Raw genomic sequence first — 20,787 nt, forward strand, 5'->3', positions numbered from 1 at the left:
TTTGGGAAAAAGAAAAAAATGGATAAGCCAGTTCTATTACCTGTCTCAAAGAGTAGGAGATAGAAGTTAGATGTATTTAAGCAAGTAATGTCAGAATATTTCAAAGAACTAAAGCCAGACTATACACCAGTTTGTCAATTTGAAGGATTTTAACAAATTATACTGAAACTAGAATGTGAAGAGAAATTTCTAAATAGAAATTTTGTGAAATCTTTTCAAGCCCACATTGGTTGGTCCTTTGCCTGTGTGCCTCTGGCTTTTTGTTACATACCAAATTATAGAACTTATCACTCAAGTATGATATTACATTATTTACCATCAATTCATTTATCTGTTTCTAATAATGATGATCTTAAGGAAAGAGTATTTTATACATTTTAAAATTCTCAGAATCTATCACAGTATCTAGCATGATGGCAGTGATTAATTATAGGCAACTAAGTAAGTCCCAATAACAAGAGTTGGCTTCCAATTCCTTTGTCATAAGGTATAAGCTGGATTTTCAAAGATGAAAAAAAGTATTCAACATCTTAGTCATGTGCTTTCTGCATTTACTGAAAGCAGTGTTATGCATAGTTTTGAATTAATAATGTATAGCTAACTCCACTCTTAAATTTCACAAGAAGGTATTTACCTGTAGTTATGACTACCACAAAGGCACTGATAAATACAAGCAGAAAGTGAGGCTGCCAAAGTATGCATTACATATACCTGAAAAATAAAAACAAACAAAGAATAATTACTTTAAGTAAAAAAAAAAACCTTAGGCATAATTTTATCAAAAATTAAATTAAAATGAAAAGTATTTTGCCTGTATAAGCTATTTTTTCTCCCTCTTTCCCCTTAGAATACATTTTCTGCCTACTGAAGTTGTTCTTTAGAAATGTTAAAGATACAATTTAGTTCTTTGGCACAAATTACAAAATATACAACTTTTACCAATTCTCTTTCCAATTCAAAAGAGAACCAATATGAATCATGCATTAAAAGCATACCCTTTAAAAGTCAACCTGCTTTTTCTTGAACAAAATATGAATAAGCAATACTAATAAATGACAGTCCACTCATGTACAGACCAAAGAGAATGCTAACATCTATTATAGTCATCTGAGGGACACTTTAGAGAAAGGAAAAGGAAGAAAGGCAGTAAAGTCAAACATTTTTTTACAGAAGAAAAGGATTCTAACTTAAGATGACAGTAGCTATAATAAAGCAAGGACAAATAAGATTAAGTAACAAGAAAGCATACTAGACTACAAGTCTTTCATGTAGATAAAAATGGGTATTCATAGATAGAAGTTTAATTGCTTTTTTGGCTTCTACTGTTAATAATACCTGTGGTTAAAAACATCATGTATTGAAGATGATAAAATGCAGATAACAATGACTTATAGTTTCTCCCCAACATAGAGTTAGCATCTATTTCTCCAGTCACTGGCCTTCTGACTTCTTTGACCACTGAACAGAAGTAATATGTGAGACCTGAACTTACAACTCAAAATGCTTGGCAAAATCTACTCCTGTTGCTCTTACACCCCTGAGATTTTTATACAAAAAAGAGAAAGAAAATGTTACTGGGCTATGAGGTATACAAGCACTTAGATAAACATTATTCTGAGTGAGTCTCTAGGGATAATTACAGAAAAAAAAATTATCTGAAATCAGTAGTGTAATTAAAACACATTGACCTTTCACTTGCCAATGGATTGAAAGACCTAATGGGAGGAGAGAGTAATAAACACTTTTTTTTTTGGAGGGGGGGTCATCATCCTTCCTTTCCTACGTTCAAAATGTAACTGAAACACATAACCTCTTCTTATTAAAACTCTGACCCATAATTGCTCTGAAAGAACTGCAGGGATAGAAATAGATAGGAGCCAGGGGAAAAGAAGGTCTAGAAATAGAGGCCCAAACAGAGGGATTCAGCTCAAGGGGAGGCTCCAAGGCCTGACACTATTACTGAGGCTATGGAGTACTTACAAAAAAGGACCTATCATGGCTGCACTCCAAAAGACCCAATAAGCAGCTGAAAGAGTCTGATGTAGATATTTGTACCCAACCAATGGACAGAAGCTGCTGACCTCTGTGGTTGAATTAGGGAAAAGCTGGAAGAAGCTGAGGAGGAAGGTGATCCTGTAGGAGGACCAGCAGTCTCAGTTAACCTGGACCCCTGAAGTCTGTGACATGGACCACCAATCAGGCAGCATACACTACCTCATATGAGGCACCCAACACATATACAGCAGAGGACTGCTGGGTCTGGGTTCAGTCAGAGAAGATGCACCTAAACATCAAGGGACTGGAGGCCCAGGGAGTTTAGAGGTCTGGTGGTGCCAGTGGGGGTGGTTATGAGATATGGAACAGTCAGAGGGTGGAGCAGGAGGGGCATATGGAGTGTAAAGAAAAAAGAAAATAATAAATAAATAAATAAATAAAAATAAATAAATAGATCTTCACTCCCGGATGGACCAGACAGCCCCATCTGCTTTCTTTCCTATTCCACCACATTCTTCCTACACCCTACCACTTATACTGGAGAGACCAGGTTATCACACTTGGCTTGCCTGCTGGAGGATCAGAGATGAGACACATATATTCAAATCCTGCCAACCACAAGAAAATAAAGAAAAGTTATCCTACATCATCTAGTTGCCCACCAGGAAAAAGTGAATGATTGAGTTCAGAGACTAGCTAAGTTAGCTCAAACCAAAATAAATGATGAGCCAGAAAGAAAATCAAATGAAAGCCAGTTCTATGTTAAAGTCAGTTCTATTTCAGAATAGTTCTTAAGCAGCAAAAAGTACTTAAGAAGGAAAAAAATCATGTGATATAGCATGGACTCCTGTAATTAATGTTGACAGGCCAGCAAGGTGGCGCAGGAAGTAAAGATACTTGCCAACAAGCCAGAGTTTAATCCATGGGACCCACATAAGAGAAGTGATTTCCTTCTTTCTTTCTTTCTTCCTTTCTTTCCTTTTCTTCCTTTCTTTTCTTTCTTTCTTTCTTTCTTTCTTTTTTTTCATATATTTGGTCCTCATTATCTTTTTTTTATTCGATATATTTTTTATTTACATTTCAAATGATTTCCCCTTTTCTAGCCCCCCACTCCCCGAAAGTCCCATCAGTCCCCTTTCCTCCCCCTGTTCTCCCAGTCACCCCTTCCTACTTCCCTGTTCTGGTTTTGCCTTATACTGCTTCACTGAGTCTTTCCAAACCAAGGGGCCACTCCTCCGTTCTTCTTGTACCTCAGTTGATGTGTGGATTATGTTTTGGGTATTCCAGTTTTCTAGATTAATATCCACTTATTAGTAAGTGCATACCATAACTGATCTTTTGAGACTGGGTTACCTCACTTAGTATGATGTTCTCTAGTTCCATCCATTTGCCTAAGAATTTCATGAATTCATTGTTTCTAATGGCTGAATAGTACTCCATTGTGTAGATATACCACATTTTTTGCATCCACTCTTCTGTTGAGGGATACCTGGGTTCTTTCCAGCTTCTGGCTATTATAAATAGGGCTGCTATGAACATAGTGGAGCATGTATCCTTGTTACATGCTGGGGAATCCTCTGGGTATATGCCCAGGAGTGGTATAGCAGGATCTTCTGGAAGTGAGGTGCCCAGTTTTCGGAGGAACCGCCAGACTGATTTCCAGAGTGGTTGTACCAATTACAACTCCACCAGCAGTGGAGGAGTGTTCCTCTTTCTCCACATCCTCGCCAACACCTGCTGTCTCTTGAATTTTTAATCTTAGCCATTCTGACTGGTGTAAGGTGAAATCTCAGGGTTGTTTTGATTTGCATTTCCCTAATGACTAATGAAGTTGAGCATTTTTTAAGATGCTTTTCCGCCATCCGAAGTTCTTCAGGTGAAAATTCTTTGTTTAACTCTGTACCCCATTTTTAATAGGGTTATTTGGTTTTCTGAAGTCTAACTTCTTGAGTTCTGTATATATACTGGATATTAGCACTTTAGCTGATGTAGGGTTGGTGAAGATCTTTTCCCAATTTGTTGGTTGCCGATTTGTCCTTCGGATGGTGTCCTTTGCCTTACAGAAACTTTGTAATTTTATGAGGTAGAGAAGTGATTTCTAAGAGTTGTCCTTTAACTTCTATATGTGAGTTGTAGCACTCATGTGCGCGCGCGCACATACACAAACAGAAATATACAAATGTATAGGTATAATAAAGTAATAGAATAAAATAAGGAATGCAGTTTGTTGAAAATAAGTAGTTTTCAGGAAATTAATTTTCAGTCTACAAAGTACATAGTATACAGATCTTTACTAGAGGGTAATACAGGAAAATAAGTGGGAGAACCCCCCCCCCCCCAGTAAATTATAAGAGTAAAGCACATAGAAGAGCATAAAACTATGGAAAGAGAATCTATTATCAAGGGAGAAGACAAACTGGTATGGTGTCATAACCTAGGAGGTAGCAGGAATCTTTAAACTATGACAGAAAAAAATTCCAAGTGGTATACCAAAACTGTCAATCAAACTCAGTCACTGAAGGGATCTCAAGAAAGGAAAGATAAAGTATAGTATTAACAGGAGATAAAAAACAGTGAGATGGATAACCCAGTCTCAAAAGATCTGTCATGGTATACACTCACTGATAAGTGGATATTAACCTAGAAACTTGGAATAACCAAGAAATAATCCACATATTAAATGATGTCCAAAAAGAATGGAGGAGTGGCCCCTGGTTCTGGAAAGACTCAATGCAACAGTATAGGGGAATACCAGAACAGGGAAGTGGGAAGGAGTAGATGGAGGAACAGGGGGAGGGAAGAGGGCTTATAGGACTTGCGGGGAGTGGGGACCCAGAAAAGGGGAAGTCATTTGAAATGTAAATAAAGAATACACTGAAAAAAAAAACTTATAGAATCAATTGTATGTCTACACATATGCTTGCTGCTTTAAATACACACTCACACATACACGATTCTTAATTACATTTATATTTATTTATTTAATGTGCCTTAATGTAGATATAGAGGACTGTGGACAAACTGTGGTAATCTGTTCTCTTCTCCTAGGCAAATTAGCCAATGAAGGTTTTCAGGTTTGGCAATAAGTGCCTTTTGTCACTAAGTCATCTCTGCTGCACAAGTATTTATCATGCAGAATAAAGAACTGATATGCTAAACTGAAAAAAAAAATTTAAGCATCCTGTAAGATGTATAGTCAGATTTCCCTAAATCACAATCATTAATACGATAAATATTATGTCTAGTCTGGTGTTTTAATTTATTTTGCCAGAAAGGTTTACTATTTATATCTTCATTTTATCATTCCACATAGGTAAATTAGTGCTTAAACCATAAGAAGCAAATAAAAGCCTAAACTCAAGAAGCAAAATAAACTAGAATCAGAAAATAAGTACTTAAAGGCAGAAGGGGACTACTTGGAGAAAGGAGCAATCAGAGAGAGAGAAATAATACATACACAAGGAGAGGAGGGATTTCACAGAAGGTATATGTGGGAAATACAACTGGATGTTTTATAAATACATAAAAATGTTAAAATAAGATTCATCATTTTATCTAAACAATATATGCTAATAACAAAAAAGAGCTTGAAATGAAGCATACTTACTTTATTGGTTTGGCTATCAGGATGTGGTGGTGAATCAAAATTTATTATGGCATGGAGAATATCATGTGTTAAATTACTAAGGTGCAATAATGGATTGGCAACTACTGTTTTGGCACTGGCTGTACAAGCAAAGAGAAGAGGCACTGAAGTTTGTTCTGACAGTGGGTTAGAAAACATTGGTTCTGCTGTTTCCTTAAAAATGAAGAGAAAAAAAAATAACTATTTTTATTTATAATCTACTCGTTAAATAATTCAGAGTTATCTTTCAAAATTCTTCAAAATTAAAAATTAAAAGCACTCAAAGTACATACTTTAAATTGTTATAATCTGAGGAGAAAAAATGTTTCCACAACTGTATCTAGAACCTTAATACCCTTAACACTCCTCAATAAAGTATATCTCATTACATCAGAAGGCAATCATAAGACTGTTCACATAAATTAAGCAAGTCAAAACACCTGACAACATCTGTTCTGCAAGTGTCACGTACATAGCTCCACCATTTCCTAATGACTACACACAGATAAATTCCTTAAAGTAACTATAACAAAGAAAAGCAAGTTTTAATATTTAAAATAAAAAACACAATTCCAAAAGCCATTTCAGATATGCATTATTCTTTTCTTTAAATTTTTTAATTTAAATTATTATACTTCTCCTTTCATCCACATGTTCTATGTTCAACTGTTCAAAGTTACTTACCTGCCAGTGTGATAGCACATGCCTTTAGTTTCAGTACTTGGGAGGTAGAGGCATAGGCAGGAGGATCTCTGCGAAGTCAAGGTCAGTTTGGTCTACATAGGGAATTCCATACTAGCTGGAGTTACATGATGACACCTCAACTCAGAGCAAAACAAAAATGTTACATACCTGCTGAGATTCTTGCAAAAGTAAAATTAATTCCATTCTCACTGATGCAAGACCCCCTCCATGAGAGCCATGAAGCACACAGTAACTAAGAAACATTCTTAAGAGTGACTGATATTTCAAGAGCCACTGCCTTTTTTCCTGGAAACTTTCTCTCAGTTGTTTCACTTTTTTTTGGTGATGTAAATCATCAGTATCCTCAGTTGATCCAGATTCATCTGCATTTTGGCTAAATGTGGACTGCAGTTGTTCTGTATCTGAGTAAAAGTCACAAGTCCTCTGAAGAGTGACTACCTCTTTTTCAAGCCAGTGGTAGAGCTGGTAACGCAGTTTCCCACCATCTATTTCATAGCCAGTAGATAAAGTACGAAGTTCTACTGTGAGAATCTTTAAACATGCTCTAAATTTTAGCTGAACGGCAATTATATCTTCTGATGGATTTAAAATGTCATTTTCATCTAGTGTGCTTAAGGAGTCTGTGTTACTGCTCAATTCATCTAATTCTTTAACTGTCTTTCTCTGCAAAGGTCTTATTTCTTTCATTGAAATAGGGGGATCTTCATTTTCTTCATCGTTATCACTATCCCATTTCAACTCCAAAGAATCATCTTGAAATACCATACTCGGTTGGCTCCAATCAAAAGAAAAGGTAGAGTTTGAGTGCCTCTCTGAGGAACCCTCTGAAGAAGATTCAAAACCATTTATCAGTGACTGTGACCAGTCAACAGCAGAAGACTTGTCTTCTCTTGCATCTGATTTTAGTGAAGAATCTTTGCTAGTAAAAAAACTAGATTCTCTACAAAAGGGTTTTGCTTTCTTACTGACTTTGGGCATCTTTGACAATACTTCCAAAGCCAGCATGGGGCAGCCAGCTTTTAGATGAGCGCTAGCAGTAGTAAAAAATAATCTTCTTTCACTTAGATTAATTGTTCCTGCCAGTCCACTTTTTCCTGTCAAAGCCATGTGTGTTGAAAATGTATCAGATGATCCAAAATGCCGTCTTAGCAAAAGAGGATGTGTTCTTAGGTAATTGTAGAAATTAAAAACTGTAGGATTACAGGCTGACATCATGACTTGATCTGAAAATAAATTAATTTGATGAATCAAGAGAACCTCACGATATGAACTGAGAATATGTAATTGTAAGAATCCCCTTTTCTCTCAGAGGAAATGATATATCACAGGTGACCAAAGGCCAAACTACTTTCCAAGTGAAACGAAGTTTTCAGATAGAATCCCTAGCTATTTTCTTGCTTGCTCCCTCTTTAGTAAGCTTGTCTAGTCCTCATCTTTTTTGACCACAGAAGCTATATTCTATCTATACCCTCTGAATTAAACACCTAAGAATCCCATGATTTTAAACACTACTCTACATTATTAATTTGAACATCTCTATCTCCTCTTTCCGAATTCCATAGTTCATTTCTACTTAAATACAAATACTTCTGCCCTGTGGGCATCTACCCTTCATCAACCTACCTCTTTTGATTGACTTGCATTATTTCAACCCATCAACCAGTCCTATGACCAAATATAATCTAACTAGAGAAGGCTTCCTGATCTAATCAACACTCTATCATATCATTTGCTATTAGTAAAGCTAAAAATGCAGGAGTTATCCTTAATTTCTAATTCTTTGGCACTCCATATCAAACTTAGTCCTGGGTAGTCAAACTAAAATTATCCTATAGCCAAATACTTCTTTCTCCCTGTAGTCCTATCATACTGACACTATAACCTAAACCACTATTATCACATTTCTCTGATTTAAATGGTCCTAGGAATATGTGATCTTGCATTAATATTCACATTTTTTTAATAAAACAGAAAAAAATGCAAGTTTAATAAAGTGATGTTTCCCTTCCATTATGAAGAAGTCAGTATGAAACTCTTTAGCTTAGGTGGCTAAGAGATTTGAATACTTGAGTCTCATGGCTTTCTTAATTTAAAAAGATACATACATCCTAAGTAACATAAAACACATATATAGTGACACATTAAAAAACATGAACTAGAAGCTGCGTTACCTACTCTTCAAAATAATACACAATTAAGTCAGCTATCAAATATAGTTCAATCCTGCCTATAGAAAAATCCTGGAAAAGTAAACCCCACCATTTTTATATTAATTTTCCTTTTATAGTGGCTATAAGAATGTTTCAACAACAACAACAACAAAAAAAAAAAAAACAGAAAAAAGAAAAAAAAGAAAAAAGAAAAAAAAAGAAAACCAGAAGTAGAGTTCTAAAGGGTACATTTAATATTATCTCTATCCTACTGATCGCATAAAAGTAACAGTCAAGGATATAGTTTAAGGTTCTCTAATCACACAACCTAAGTCAACTTTCTTTAAATTCAGCATGCTTTGCTTGTAAAAATTATAAAACTGATTAACAAGTATAATAACCCAACCTAATATTAAAAATTGGCTTTATATTTTCATTTTTCCATTTTATAGTTACCATTTCTCCAAGAATTTAAAAACAACTTTTGGTAGTACTGATGTTCAATACATTTCATAAAAACAGAAAATCTAAAGTTCTTTGTTTTAAAAGGTTTATGTTTCTAAAAGAACAAAACCCCATTAGTCACAAAGACCAAATATTTAACATTTTATATTAAACAGTAAACCACATGCTGAATAAACACTAGTAATGTTTTTATTAAAATCTTGGCAGAGTAGCTTACCTTCATCCTCTGTAACTGGTTGCTTTATTAATGTTTCCAGAGCAGCACTATAATCTTCTAAAATCCAATGTGCCATACTCCGAAGAAAGGGGTCATGATGTGCATTTATGTTTGACGAACTGAGCTCACTGGCTGGAGAACCAATTCCCAAAACTTTTTTGCGTAAAATAGACTTGTATGTTGCTGATTTATCAAATTCAGACTCAAATAATCTTGCTATTACAAGAGCCAACTGAATGTCATTCAGTTTCTCAAGACATACCTTTAGAATATTTATAAACAAAAATATTTATAAACAAAGCTTTTGAGAGAAACTCTATTTACTATAAATGTATAATGACTTGTTATCTCCAAGTTTAGCAAGTAATAAATGTAATAATGGCATGCATATTATCTACTTTAATAAATTAACACTGATAAGATCTCCAAATATATGTTATTATTAAACATGTACTTACAAACTATACCTGAGGTAAAGGATAATTCTATATAGTATCAAGAGTCAGATATACTTCAAATGTGCAGTCATATGAGTAACTCACTTTGAAAAACCTGCTTTATCCCAGTTATATAAAAATATCATAAGATAAATGGTAAAAATAAAAAAGCTATTGTGAAATCTTATCAGTTACCTTAGGTTCTTAGCCTTGTATTATTTCTAGTATAGTTAAAAATAAAAAATTAAGATTTAGATTGTTTTAAGAAATGAAAACACTAATTGAAAAGAAGTCCAACTAATTACCTCAATTGCATCTTTGAGGCAACCACCTAGAAGAAAAAATGCTGCAGAATGTTCAAACCTTTGTTTGCCTAATAAAGAAAAGGCATTTTTCAAAGCTGCTTTACGCCACCTCTCTTCCTCAAAATTGTGCCCAAAAAACTGTGTCATTTTGGTGTCTTTTTGAGATCTATAAATGAATAAAAATTACGAAAATTTTAAAATACAATTTTGGAATCAGCCTTTTCCAGTCAAAACTTCAAAGTCAGGAGGTTCAAGAAGATAGCAAATTTAAAGACAGTCTGTACACACCAAGATCCAGTTATGATAAAAGTTGTAACAATGAAAACAAAACTTTTGCCAGTTCAGAAATTCCAATGCATCTACATCTTTACTGGCAGAATAAGATAAACATTTACTTTTATAGGTAAACCTCAGAAGTTATTTTAAAATTCTCTTTCAAACTGCAAAGTGAAATGTCTTATCATAACTCAGGGGAAAAAAATCACCTTTAGATTTATGCAAAATTTTATTAATATATACTTATGCAAAGATAATTTATACATTAACATTTATATTAGTTCAAAATTAAAATCTCTTGAATAATTTTTGTTCTAGCCATGTAGAAATGACTTGCGTATTCCAAAATTCAAATAATGAAATCTGCTCTGACAGAAAACAATACTGAAAAACCTAGATTCTTAGAAAACTTAAATAGCAAAAATTTCCCCAGAGATTGCCATTCTTGGACAGAACATCAAACAAATAATGGAAATCATGGCGTCCAGGTACTGTTGACAAGTGCATGAAGGAGATAACAGCATCTAGAAGAGTAGCAGTTTCAGGGACATCCTGGCCCATGTCCTTCAATAACAGAGGAAAGATGCTTATCTGAAAGATGCCAGACTTCACTATCTACCATGTTCCCCAAAGCTGATGTAAATTCATCTCAACAATTTTTTTCTATTTCACTTCTTTCCTCCCTGCTTCTTGGTGATGAGGGAAATGCCTCTAGAATAAGTTAATAAGGGGGGAAATGTGCTTTTAGACTGACAAGTGCTAAAACAAACTGAAGTGGCATCAACTGGCTTCTTCCACTGTGGTACACATGTAATCTTTTTCCCTATGAAGTATGAAACACAAAAAACTAAGAACATACTCAATAAGGACATATTTTACTTTATGCTTTCACTCTAAATAAAGTCAATTTTTGCTTTGAAGCAGTCATTTACTTACCTATATAACCCCCAAATCACAGCTTTTTTTCTCATTGCAAGGTAAAATATTGCAGCATCTAAAGGATCATTATTTCTATGAAAGGCTGCTTTGGCTACCTACAATTGGGAAATAATAGTCAATTGTTGACAGAAGTAGCTTGTGACTGAACAAATAATTTCTCTTACATTCAAGATTAGTATGTGTTATTTCTATATTAAAATTTAAAGAAGTGTATAAATACATTTGTACATAATACTAATAATAGAAGCATTTACGGTAGCAGAATATACATGGCTAAATTACTGTATTTTTTCTCAATAAACATTTCAGAAATTCAGAAATACACTAATAAATAAATGTGATTAAAAACTAGAGGCTGATGATAGCTAGGCCCAGCAGCAGGTGTTTAGAATTAGATCAGTACCAGAGTTTTAGACAAAAGGATTATACACTGAAAACCAGTGTGAGACCATTAAATATAAAAAGTCAAAAGTAGGCTGGGCTAGGGAACCTGCTAATATAATGCTTGCCTAGCATTCATTAAGGCACCAGGTTCAATACCCAATACCACACAAACACACAAACTATGATGCTGTTTCTAAAACAAAAGGAAATAAACTATTATCAAAGGAGACAGAATGACATACACAAATATTCAAAATACATTATTTTTATAACCAAATACTTACTTTTTCTATGCATCTGCGCAAGATGCGAGCACTGCGAACCCACCATCCTACACCCATTGCTCTCAGTTCAGACCAAGTTGTATCATCTTTTTGCATGGCTGGCAACATGTTCAGCAGTTCTTCCTCTGCTACTGAGTGAAATGCCCAAGCATAATGACCAGTAGAAAGGCCTGAAGAAATGCCAAAAATGACATTTATAAGCAATGAAAATATTTAATATGATTATCATAAATGTATATGATGTTTGTGCAATAAACATATAAATTGTTTTAAGTTTTTAAATATTGGCATAAATCACTCCAAATAATCTCATTTAATATGTCAAGGTATTATTTATATCAACAAACTGGGTGGTTAAAATTCAGAATAAAATGACATATTCTTTAACTTTGCAGACTCCTTTTCCCATAACATATGTAAGAATAAAATCTTGGATATAGCATAGTAAGTGTAAGTGGAAAGGACAGAATTTAAGGAACCATCATCACTAAGTACACATCCTGTGTTTATGATTTAAGAAAACATTTCTAGGTGTATTTTATCTGTGGCTACTTACAACTGTGATGGTAACAAGGCTGAACAGGAAACCAGATGCTCTGGTGCACAGTCTTGGCTCTCTCAAGACAAGCCTTTTGCCCGTGGAAAATATCTGTCTTACTAACTCTGCAGATTGTTACATGGGTCAATAAGAAGTACTCTTTCATTTGCCCAGACTCATAGTTACATATAACTTTTATTGTTCCTAAACTATGAGTTATTTTTATTCTTGATTCTCTAAACAAAGGATGTCACTCCAATGTACATAATTAAAACCTATTTCTTTGAAAACATACAAAATACTTATGGGAAATGTCACTGGGCTGCAGTATTTTTTCTCTGGCCACTTCCCTTCTGCTGAGACTATCAGAAGAACTTGGAGCACTGTAACATAGTGATGTATGTGCGTTTTCTTCAGTACTGCTTCTCTTTTTTCTGTGAACATCTTTTTTAGGTGTTCTAACCTCACAGAATTAAAGAATTCCTTGGAATCATATAAAAAATAAAACTCAGCAGGCTAAGTATAACAATTTAATACTCCCAAATTAGAACACACATGTTATATCTGAGATCTATTACAAAATAAAATATATGACCTTGGGAAAGTTACTTAATTTTTTTAATGACTCAAATTTCATTAAGAAAATGTACATGAAGGATTGGATAGAGAAGGCTCAGTAGTTAAGAGCACTGGCTGCTCCTTTAGAGAACCTAGATTAAAGTCTCATCACTTACATGGAAGCTCACAATTGCCTGTAACTCCAGCTCCAGAATATCTAACATGCAGGACAAACATCAATGCAAATAGAAATGAGTAGATCCTTTTTTTTTTTTTTTAAAAAGAGCCAGGTGGGGTGGTGTATGCCTTTAATCCCAACATTTGTTAGGCAGAAATAGGCACTCTCTGAGTTCAAGGCCAGCCTGGTCTACAAAGTTAAGTTCCAGGACAGCCCGGGCTACACAGAGAAATTCTGTCACAAACAAAACAAAACAAAAAAATGTGCATAGTGAGAACACTATGATATTACACAGTTTTAAGGGCTGAATGAAATAATCGTATTAAGTAACAAAGAATACAATCTAACCCATTTCAATTGTTATTTATGTTGTTTTATCATATTGCTATTTTAATACTGATACATACCATTTGTGTCAGTAATCTAATGATCAGTGCATGTAATAATGCTCAGCTTTGATTTTGTCCTTCCTTCCTTCTTTTTTCCTCCCTCCCTCTCTCTCTCTCTCTCTCTCTCTCTCTCTCTCTCTCTCTCTCTCTCTCTCTTTCAGATTTGTTTGTTTTATGAAAGTCTTCAGACACACCAGAAGGTGGCATCGGATCCTATTACAGATGGTTGTGAGCCACCATGTGGTTGCTAGCAACTCAACTCAGGACTTCTGGAAGACCAGTCAGTGCTCTTAACCACTGAGCCATTTCTCTAGCCCTGAATCTGTCTTTTCATACTACTTTTTTTTTTTTCAGTATTATTGAGCAAAAGAAATGTCATAAGATATGACTTTAACATATATGGATTGACATTTTTAATCTATATTACAGAATAATTTCTTTTCATTGAAGAGATATTAGTACTCTATTCCTACTGCTAGAGCATTCATCATAGTCAGGATGTGGAAACAACCTAAATGTACTTCTACAGAAGAATGGGTTTTAAACTATGATTCACATACACAATTCTGCAATGTGTAACACAAATAAGATTTGCAGACATTATACTACTAAATTAATAATAATCACATTAATGATAAAATATATTATTCTACTCACATGAGATTTGCAAAGAAACAAATTCATGGAATTAAAAAGTAGAGAGGTGGCTGCAGTAAACTGACAGGAGAGGAATCATTAGGCAGCAAGTTTACCAAATTAGATGCATAAACTCTATAGGTATCTGCTATACAAAACTGTACAATAATATTGTACTCTTTGTACTGTTTACTTATTGTACCATTTATTTATAAGCTTATTATAAGGATGACTGCATGGCATACAGTATAAAGAATATCTTTGTTAAAAAATCGCTAAGAATAAGATTAAGTACATAAGCAGATGGAAAAGTTAATAGATATCTAGAGGAAACAGTAGAAATCAAAATGTATATTAAGAATGACAGCAGGGCTGGAAAGATGACTCAGCAGTTAAGAGCCCAAGTGAGGATGCTTCAATCCCACTTAGAAATGGGAAGAAAATAATCATGGGGGCCAAACAAAGGAAGGGACCTGGTGGGAAAGGTGAGAGAGAAGGGGAAAAGATCAGGTATTAGGGGGTGAGGCAGGGCAGGAGAGAAGCCCAGAAGGCCAGGAGAATAAATTAAAGTAAGCTGCCTCAGTGGAGGGGTTGGGAGATGGGTGGGGGGCACCCTATAGAAAGTACCAGAGACCCAGGAGGTGAGAGACTCTCAGGACTCAATGGGGGTGACCTTAACCAAAATACCCAACATTGGGGAAACTCCTCCTCCAATAGACAGACAGGGCCTAAGGTGGAGGAACTGGGTTACTAAACCAGTCAAAATTTTTGACCCAGAACTGTTCCTATCTAAAAGAACTGTGGGGACAAGACTAGAGTAGAGACTGAGGGGAAAGGGGGTTCAATGACCTGCCCAACTTGGGATCCATCTCATGGGTAGGAGAGGAGCATCGAGGTTTAACACTATTTTTATCAATGCTATGATGTGCTTACAGAGGGGAGCCTGGAAAGGCTGTCCTCTGAGAGACCCTACCAGCAGCTGACTGAGACAGATGAAGATACATACATCCAACCATTGGATTAAGTCAGGGACCCCTAGGGTTGAATTAGAATAAGGAACCCACCCATAGGAAGACCAGCAGTCTCAACTAATCTGGACCCCAGGGAGTTCCCAGACACTGAGCCACCAACCAGGAACATACACTGGCTGTATGTAGCAGAGGACTGCCCTGCTTGGCCTCAGTGGCAGGAGGAATGGGATAAGAAACTGTGGGGTCAGTGGGGGGGGGGGGCAATGATTAAAATGTAAACAAACAAACAAACAAAAAGAGCACCAGCTGCTTTTCCAGAGGTCCTGCATTCAATTCCCAGCAACCATATTGCTCACAACCATCTCTAATGGGATCTGATGTTCTCTTCTGGCACAATTTGTATTGTATATACATACAAATAGAACACTCATATATATAAAATAAATAAATCTTTTAATAAAATAAATAAATCTTTTAAAAAAGAATGCCATCAATCAAGTAATCAGTAGGCTTAAACAGTCAACTTATGAAACTATAAGAATATGAAGAACTGTGGGTTTGTTATTAAGTATAGTTGAGCTGGAGGAAAAGGAGAACGAATTTCTCAAGCAACAGCGGCTGGGACCATTCTGAAATTAATGAAAACCAAGGATACTCACAGAGCACAAATCACACAAAAAGCAACCTAGAATTCTGCATGTTAACTACTACCAACACCGAATATGCCTATACATATACAGTCAAATTATAGACTCTCCTTCTCTCTCTTCCCTGTCTCCCTCTCTGTCTGTCTCTGTTTGTCTGTCTGTCTGTCTGTCTGTCTCTCTCTCTCTCTCTCACACACACACACACACACACACACACACACACAAAATAGTCGTATTCATAGGAAGAACAAGTAAAGGGTTTATTTCTCCTTGAAAATGACACTATCAAGAGAACAGGATAAAATATTTAGTGTTGAGAGGGAAATCTACCACCAACCTAGAAAAACATATTCAGCTAAATTATCTTTTAGGTTTAAAGAAATACTTCCTCAGGAAAAGGAGAGAAAATCAACTCTACAAAAAATTTTGAGATATTCTTTAGAAGGAAAATAAAATAGGTAAGAAACTTAGATTTTACATGAAGGACAATCATTAAAGAAGAAATAAGTTAAAATAAAATTAAGAATTTTGAGTTTTTAAATTCTTTTGTTTGGTTTTTGTGACAGGGTCTCACTGTCACAAAAATTCTTAATTGGTCTAGCATATCAATGTTTGTTTAAATTAGTATCATTTTCAGAGAATTTTTATGATAGATCAGATAAGAATATTTTGGATTACACACACTTGTGTATGTTTTTGTTCTTTATTTTGAGACAGAACCTTTAGCCCAGGCTAGCCTTAAGTTCCCTCAGTATCCAAAGATGATCTTGACCTTCAATCCTCATGCTTGTACAAAGAATGCTAAGACTACAAACATGCACTACTATGCCAACCAGCCTTTAAACAGAGCTTTGTGCATGTTAGGAAAAGAGTCTGAGCCAACAACTGAGGTAGATCTTCAGCCCCCTTTATGTGTTTTTAATGTGTATGTATGAGTATGCTTATGCACAGGTGAAATTAATAGCAACAATAATACAATGGCTAGCAAAAAGAATTAAGATTATCAGGTATTCACATACTTAGTCTAACCAGTAAAGAGAAATAATACTTTGTGAAAATAGACTGGAGTAGTTTATAAGACATTATAAGACAATACTTAAAGAAAAAAAAAGTACAGCTGATATAGTATGGTGGTTAATACGGTCAATTTGAGAGACTATAAATGTGCCAGATACATAAACCTTGCTTTATGCCCATGAACTATGTGGATTTCCTTATTAGGTTGATTGAGGTGGAAAGGCCCATCCTAAAGCTGTGGTCCTAGATGACAGAAAAAGGAGAAAGTTAGCTACACTCCTGCATTCCTTACTCTCTGCTTCATGATATGACTCACAATATGAAGCTCCAGCCACCATGATTTCTGTCATTATAGACTGTACCCTCAAATATGAGTCAAAATAAACCCTTCCTGCCTCAAGTTGGTTTTGTCAGGGTATTTTATAAAAACAGTAAAACAAAAAAAAGTGACACATAAGAAAGGAAAGAAATATGGAATCATACAAAATGCTAAATAAACTACGAGAGGGTTGGAGAGCCGGCTTAATCAGTAAGGAGCATAGGGACTTTATTAAAATCTCTAGCATCACTACAAAAACGAGGCTCAGCAGCCAGTGTTGGTGACCCCGGTGCTAGCGACAGGGAAAAGAGGAATCCTGAAGATCTCTGGCAACCCAGCTAAACCTATAACTGGCAAGCTTTAGGTTCAGTGAGACAGACCTTGGGTCAAGGAATAACATGGAGAGCAACTGAGGAAGATACCTAATGCTCAATTCTGACCTCCATGCAAACATTCACATGCACATTAACACACACGCCTGCATAAAAGCAAACACAATGGCAAAAAAGGATTAGAGAATTGATGATAATTAAACTAATATTGTCAAGAACACAAGAGAAATGATTTTAGATGTTCAAAACACAGAAAATTATATAGGTCTGGAGTTGTAAATAAGCCAATTACCAAACTCTGATCATTAAGTGTTAACAAGTGTTGAAGTGCCACACTGAACAAAATAAAAACATGTAATTACTTTATGTGATTTAAAAGTTGGGAAAAAAAGCAGGAGGAAAAAAGAAATGGGTAATGAATAGAGTAGTTATTTATCAAGTACAGCAGTACTCATTTTGAGTAGCCAAAGATCTAAATACAGAAAATTTGAAACAGTGTGTTACAGTAAACAAGAAAGAAGGCCCTTGCTGGGGATGCAATTCAGTGATAGAGTGCTTTATGTGTAGGAAGCAATGAGTTAAATACCTAGTGGTGGAGGACAAAAGAATAGTTCATTGATAACAACAAAAAAGCAAAGAAAGAATAAGGCCCGATCATATGTTGTTCCTAAGAAATTCATATTTAAACATATATATATATAAACCAGAGTACAGACACATAGAACATTCTAACAGTAATAAAAATGAGGAGTTGAACATGGTAGAGTGTCTTAGATAGGTTTTACTATTGCTGTGATGCAACACCATGACCAAAAACTAAATTGGAGAGGAAAGAGTTTATGTCTTACACTTCTCCATCATAGTTTGCCTTTGAAGAAAACCAGAACAGGAATTTAAACAGGGCAGGAACTTAGAGGCAGGAGCTGAAGCAGAGCCATGAAGCGGTATAGAAAAGTACTTTGCATGCTACCAAAGAAATATAATCACCAACCCAACTACAAGCCTGATGATCTACAATAGCGTCCTGCCTCCATATATGCTAGTGCAATGGTGGCACAAAGTTTGCAGGAGTAACCAACCAATATCTGATTTGACTTAAGGCCCTCTTTACTCCGTGAGATGGAACTCATACCCGACACTCATTAGGTAACCAAGAACCTGGACTACATAGCATGGGAACCTAGGGTGAAACCAAATACTAATATTTTACTAAAAGAATGTAGCAATAAAATGACTTCTAATGACATTCACTATAAAGTGCCTTGCTCAGTTATCAGAGGAGCTTCCTCCAGCAGCAGATACAAACTCAGATATCCAGAGCCAAACATTATGCAGAATATGAGATCTTAAAACAAATCAGCTCTAAACCAGCTGTCTCTATTGAACCCTCGAGGGTCAGAGTACCCTGTTGAAGAGGAGGAAGAAAAAGTGTATGAGCCAGAAGGGCTAGAGGACAGAAAACAAAGCTCTCTAAAGCAAAGCTCTCTAAATTGACAGGATCAGCACACATATGAACTCACATAAGCCGAGGCAGCATGCACAGGGCCTGCATGGGTGTGCACTTGATGGGGTCCTAGAGCTGAAAGGAGAAGGACACAGGCCTCCATACCTAACCCAGAAGCAATCTCCAACTGATAATCACTTGCAAATGAAAATGTAGTAGCCTCCAAAGGAGTCTCACTAGGAAAAAAAAACTATTCTTGAGGGTAGGCTGCCTGCCTAGCAGTAGGTGATCAATAGAAAATGAACTCAATTACATCTTTGGAGGTTCTGTGTCTCATAATGTCATGTTGGGACCTTATTACATTTTTTTAAAAAATACCTTTTGCACTTTTATTTTAAGCCCTTTGGTTATGAATTATGGATTTCAGTTTAGTGTTTTTATGAGATTTCTGAGCATGTAAAAGGGTGGGTCTCTGCAGAAACATCTCCTTCTTGTGCAATTTCTTATTCTTACCTTCTTACCTTGCTTTGTCTTATTTGAATGTGTTAAATTTTGTCTTATCTTTTATATTGTATTGTGTTGTATCACCCCTTAGAAGCCTGTTTCTCCAGATTGGGAGAGCAGTGGGGAGGAATTAGAAGTAATAGAAGGAGAAAATGTAATCAGGATATACTATGTGAGAAAAAATATATTAGTAGATAAAAAAGTCAGTAAATGATCTGAAAACATTAATCATAAGAGATATGAATTACCAGTAAATATGCAGAAAACAAAAATATCTACAGGAATGTAAATTTAGATTACCAAAATCACCTTGGTGAAGGAGTTGAGCTCGGTAGGCTGGAAGGGAAGTTGTAAGAAAGGTATGGAGTCGAACAGCCAAAAGAAACTTTAATCCGCACTCATCTAGAGTTTCTCCACCTATGACCAGAAAAAAAAGTGTGCTTTAAAATAAAGAAATTTGTAAGCAAAAATGATACTAAAAAAATCATATTATAAGAATAAAATACTAAAAATCAGCATATGTCACAAATACCACATAAAAGAACAAAACATTCTTAAATTGGCAAAAAGTTTGCTACTCTAAAATGTTTTCTAATATTTCTTTTACTATATAATTTTTATATTATAGGGAAACAGTATGGTTAAATAGTTAAATAAAGATGGGGATAAAATAGTTAAATTCTTTATAATCTGGCCACCTTTGATCTGAATCTTATATTTTTAAGGAGTTTATGATTTCTGTGCTATGTTATTTACTATAGGGATTCAAATCATATCTGCATCCCAGGACTCAGCTGTAATACTGGAAGAAATAGTTTTATGCTAACAGTATGAAAACTGAGTCCGGATTTTTACCTTATATAATTAAAAATAACAATATACTCATATTAAACATATCAAATTATGCCCTCAAAGTGTAAACTAATTTTTCTTCAAAACTTTTAAGTTTTTATGTCAAATTGAATCCTTATTTTTCTATTATTTATTTATTTATTTATTTATTTATTTATTTATTTATTTATTTATTTATTTGCCAAGCTTAGTTCAATGGCAAGTCCTACTAAACAATCTGGTTTAAAATAATAGACTTATTAATTTAAAACTTTGAGATATAGTAGAAATTTTTCATTTAAATTCTCCAATGATTTAAATCAATATTCTCTAAATGATAAAAAGATCTCATCATGCTGTGTTTATATTTCTTATTCTAGGTAGGAGTACAAAATATGGTAATTTTTTAAAAAGTCCTTAATCACACTGTAATTTACAGTGGACTATTCCCAGAGAAGAAAAAAAACCAAATACTTAAATTCTGCTATTTAAAAATCTGTACTTTTGCTAAACTCATAAGGATTCAGCTGGATCTTTTGTAGCAAGCAGATCATTATTAATGTTGAGTTATGAGTCTGTGTACTTCCACATATAATTTACAGACTACTTATCTGAGTTAAAACTGTTGTTAATAAAACAAA

The 20,787-nt window shown here is 34.9% G+C and overlaps 1 protein-coding gene across 6 annotated transcripts in view; it reads right to left on the reverse strand.

Moving 5' to 3' along the window:
* Dmxl1 (Dmx like 1) overlaps positions 1 to 20,787 on the reverse strand; it is a 158,013-nt gene that overhangs the window by 77,655 nt on the left and 59,571 nt on the right. For 4 of the 6 annotated variants that reach the window (XM_052155924.1, XM_052155922.1, XM_052155920.1 and 1 more), the window contains exons 19-26: positions 19,616 to 19,732; positions 11,783 to 11,952; positions 11,112 to 11,209; positions 9,900 to 10,065; positions 9,158 to 9,419; positions 6,473 to 7,548; positions 5,603 to 5,794; positions 635 to 711 (exon numbers count right to left, since the gene is read on the reverse strand). In XM_052155924.1, coding sequence (XP_052011884.1) covers positions 635 to 711; positions 5,603 to 5,794; positions 6,473 to 7,548; positions 9,158 to 9,419; positions 9,900 to 10,065; positions 11,112 to 11,209; positions 11,783 to 11,952; positions 19,616 to 19,732 — 2,158 coding nt within the window. The remainder of the gene's footprint in view (positions 1 to 634; positions 712 to 5,602; positions 5,795 to 6,472; positions 7,549 to 9,157; positions 9,420 to 9,899; positions 10,066 to 11,111; positions 11,210 to 11,782; positions 11,953 to 19,615; positions 19,733 to 20,787) is intronic. The other 2 variants (XM_052155925.1, XM_052155921.1) reach the window with 1 other exon arrangement.

The sequence above is a fragment of the Apodemus sylvaticus genome, chromosome 13, assembly GCF_947179515.1.
Source record: "Apodemus sylvaticus chromosome 13, mApoSyl1.1, whole genome shotgun sequence".
Taxonomy (NCBI): domain Eukaryota; kingdom Metazoa; phylum Chordata; class Mammalia; order Rodentia; family Muridae; genus Apodemus; species Apodemus sylvaticus.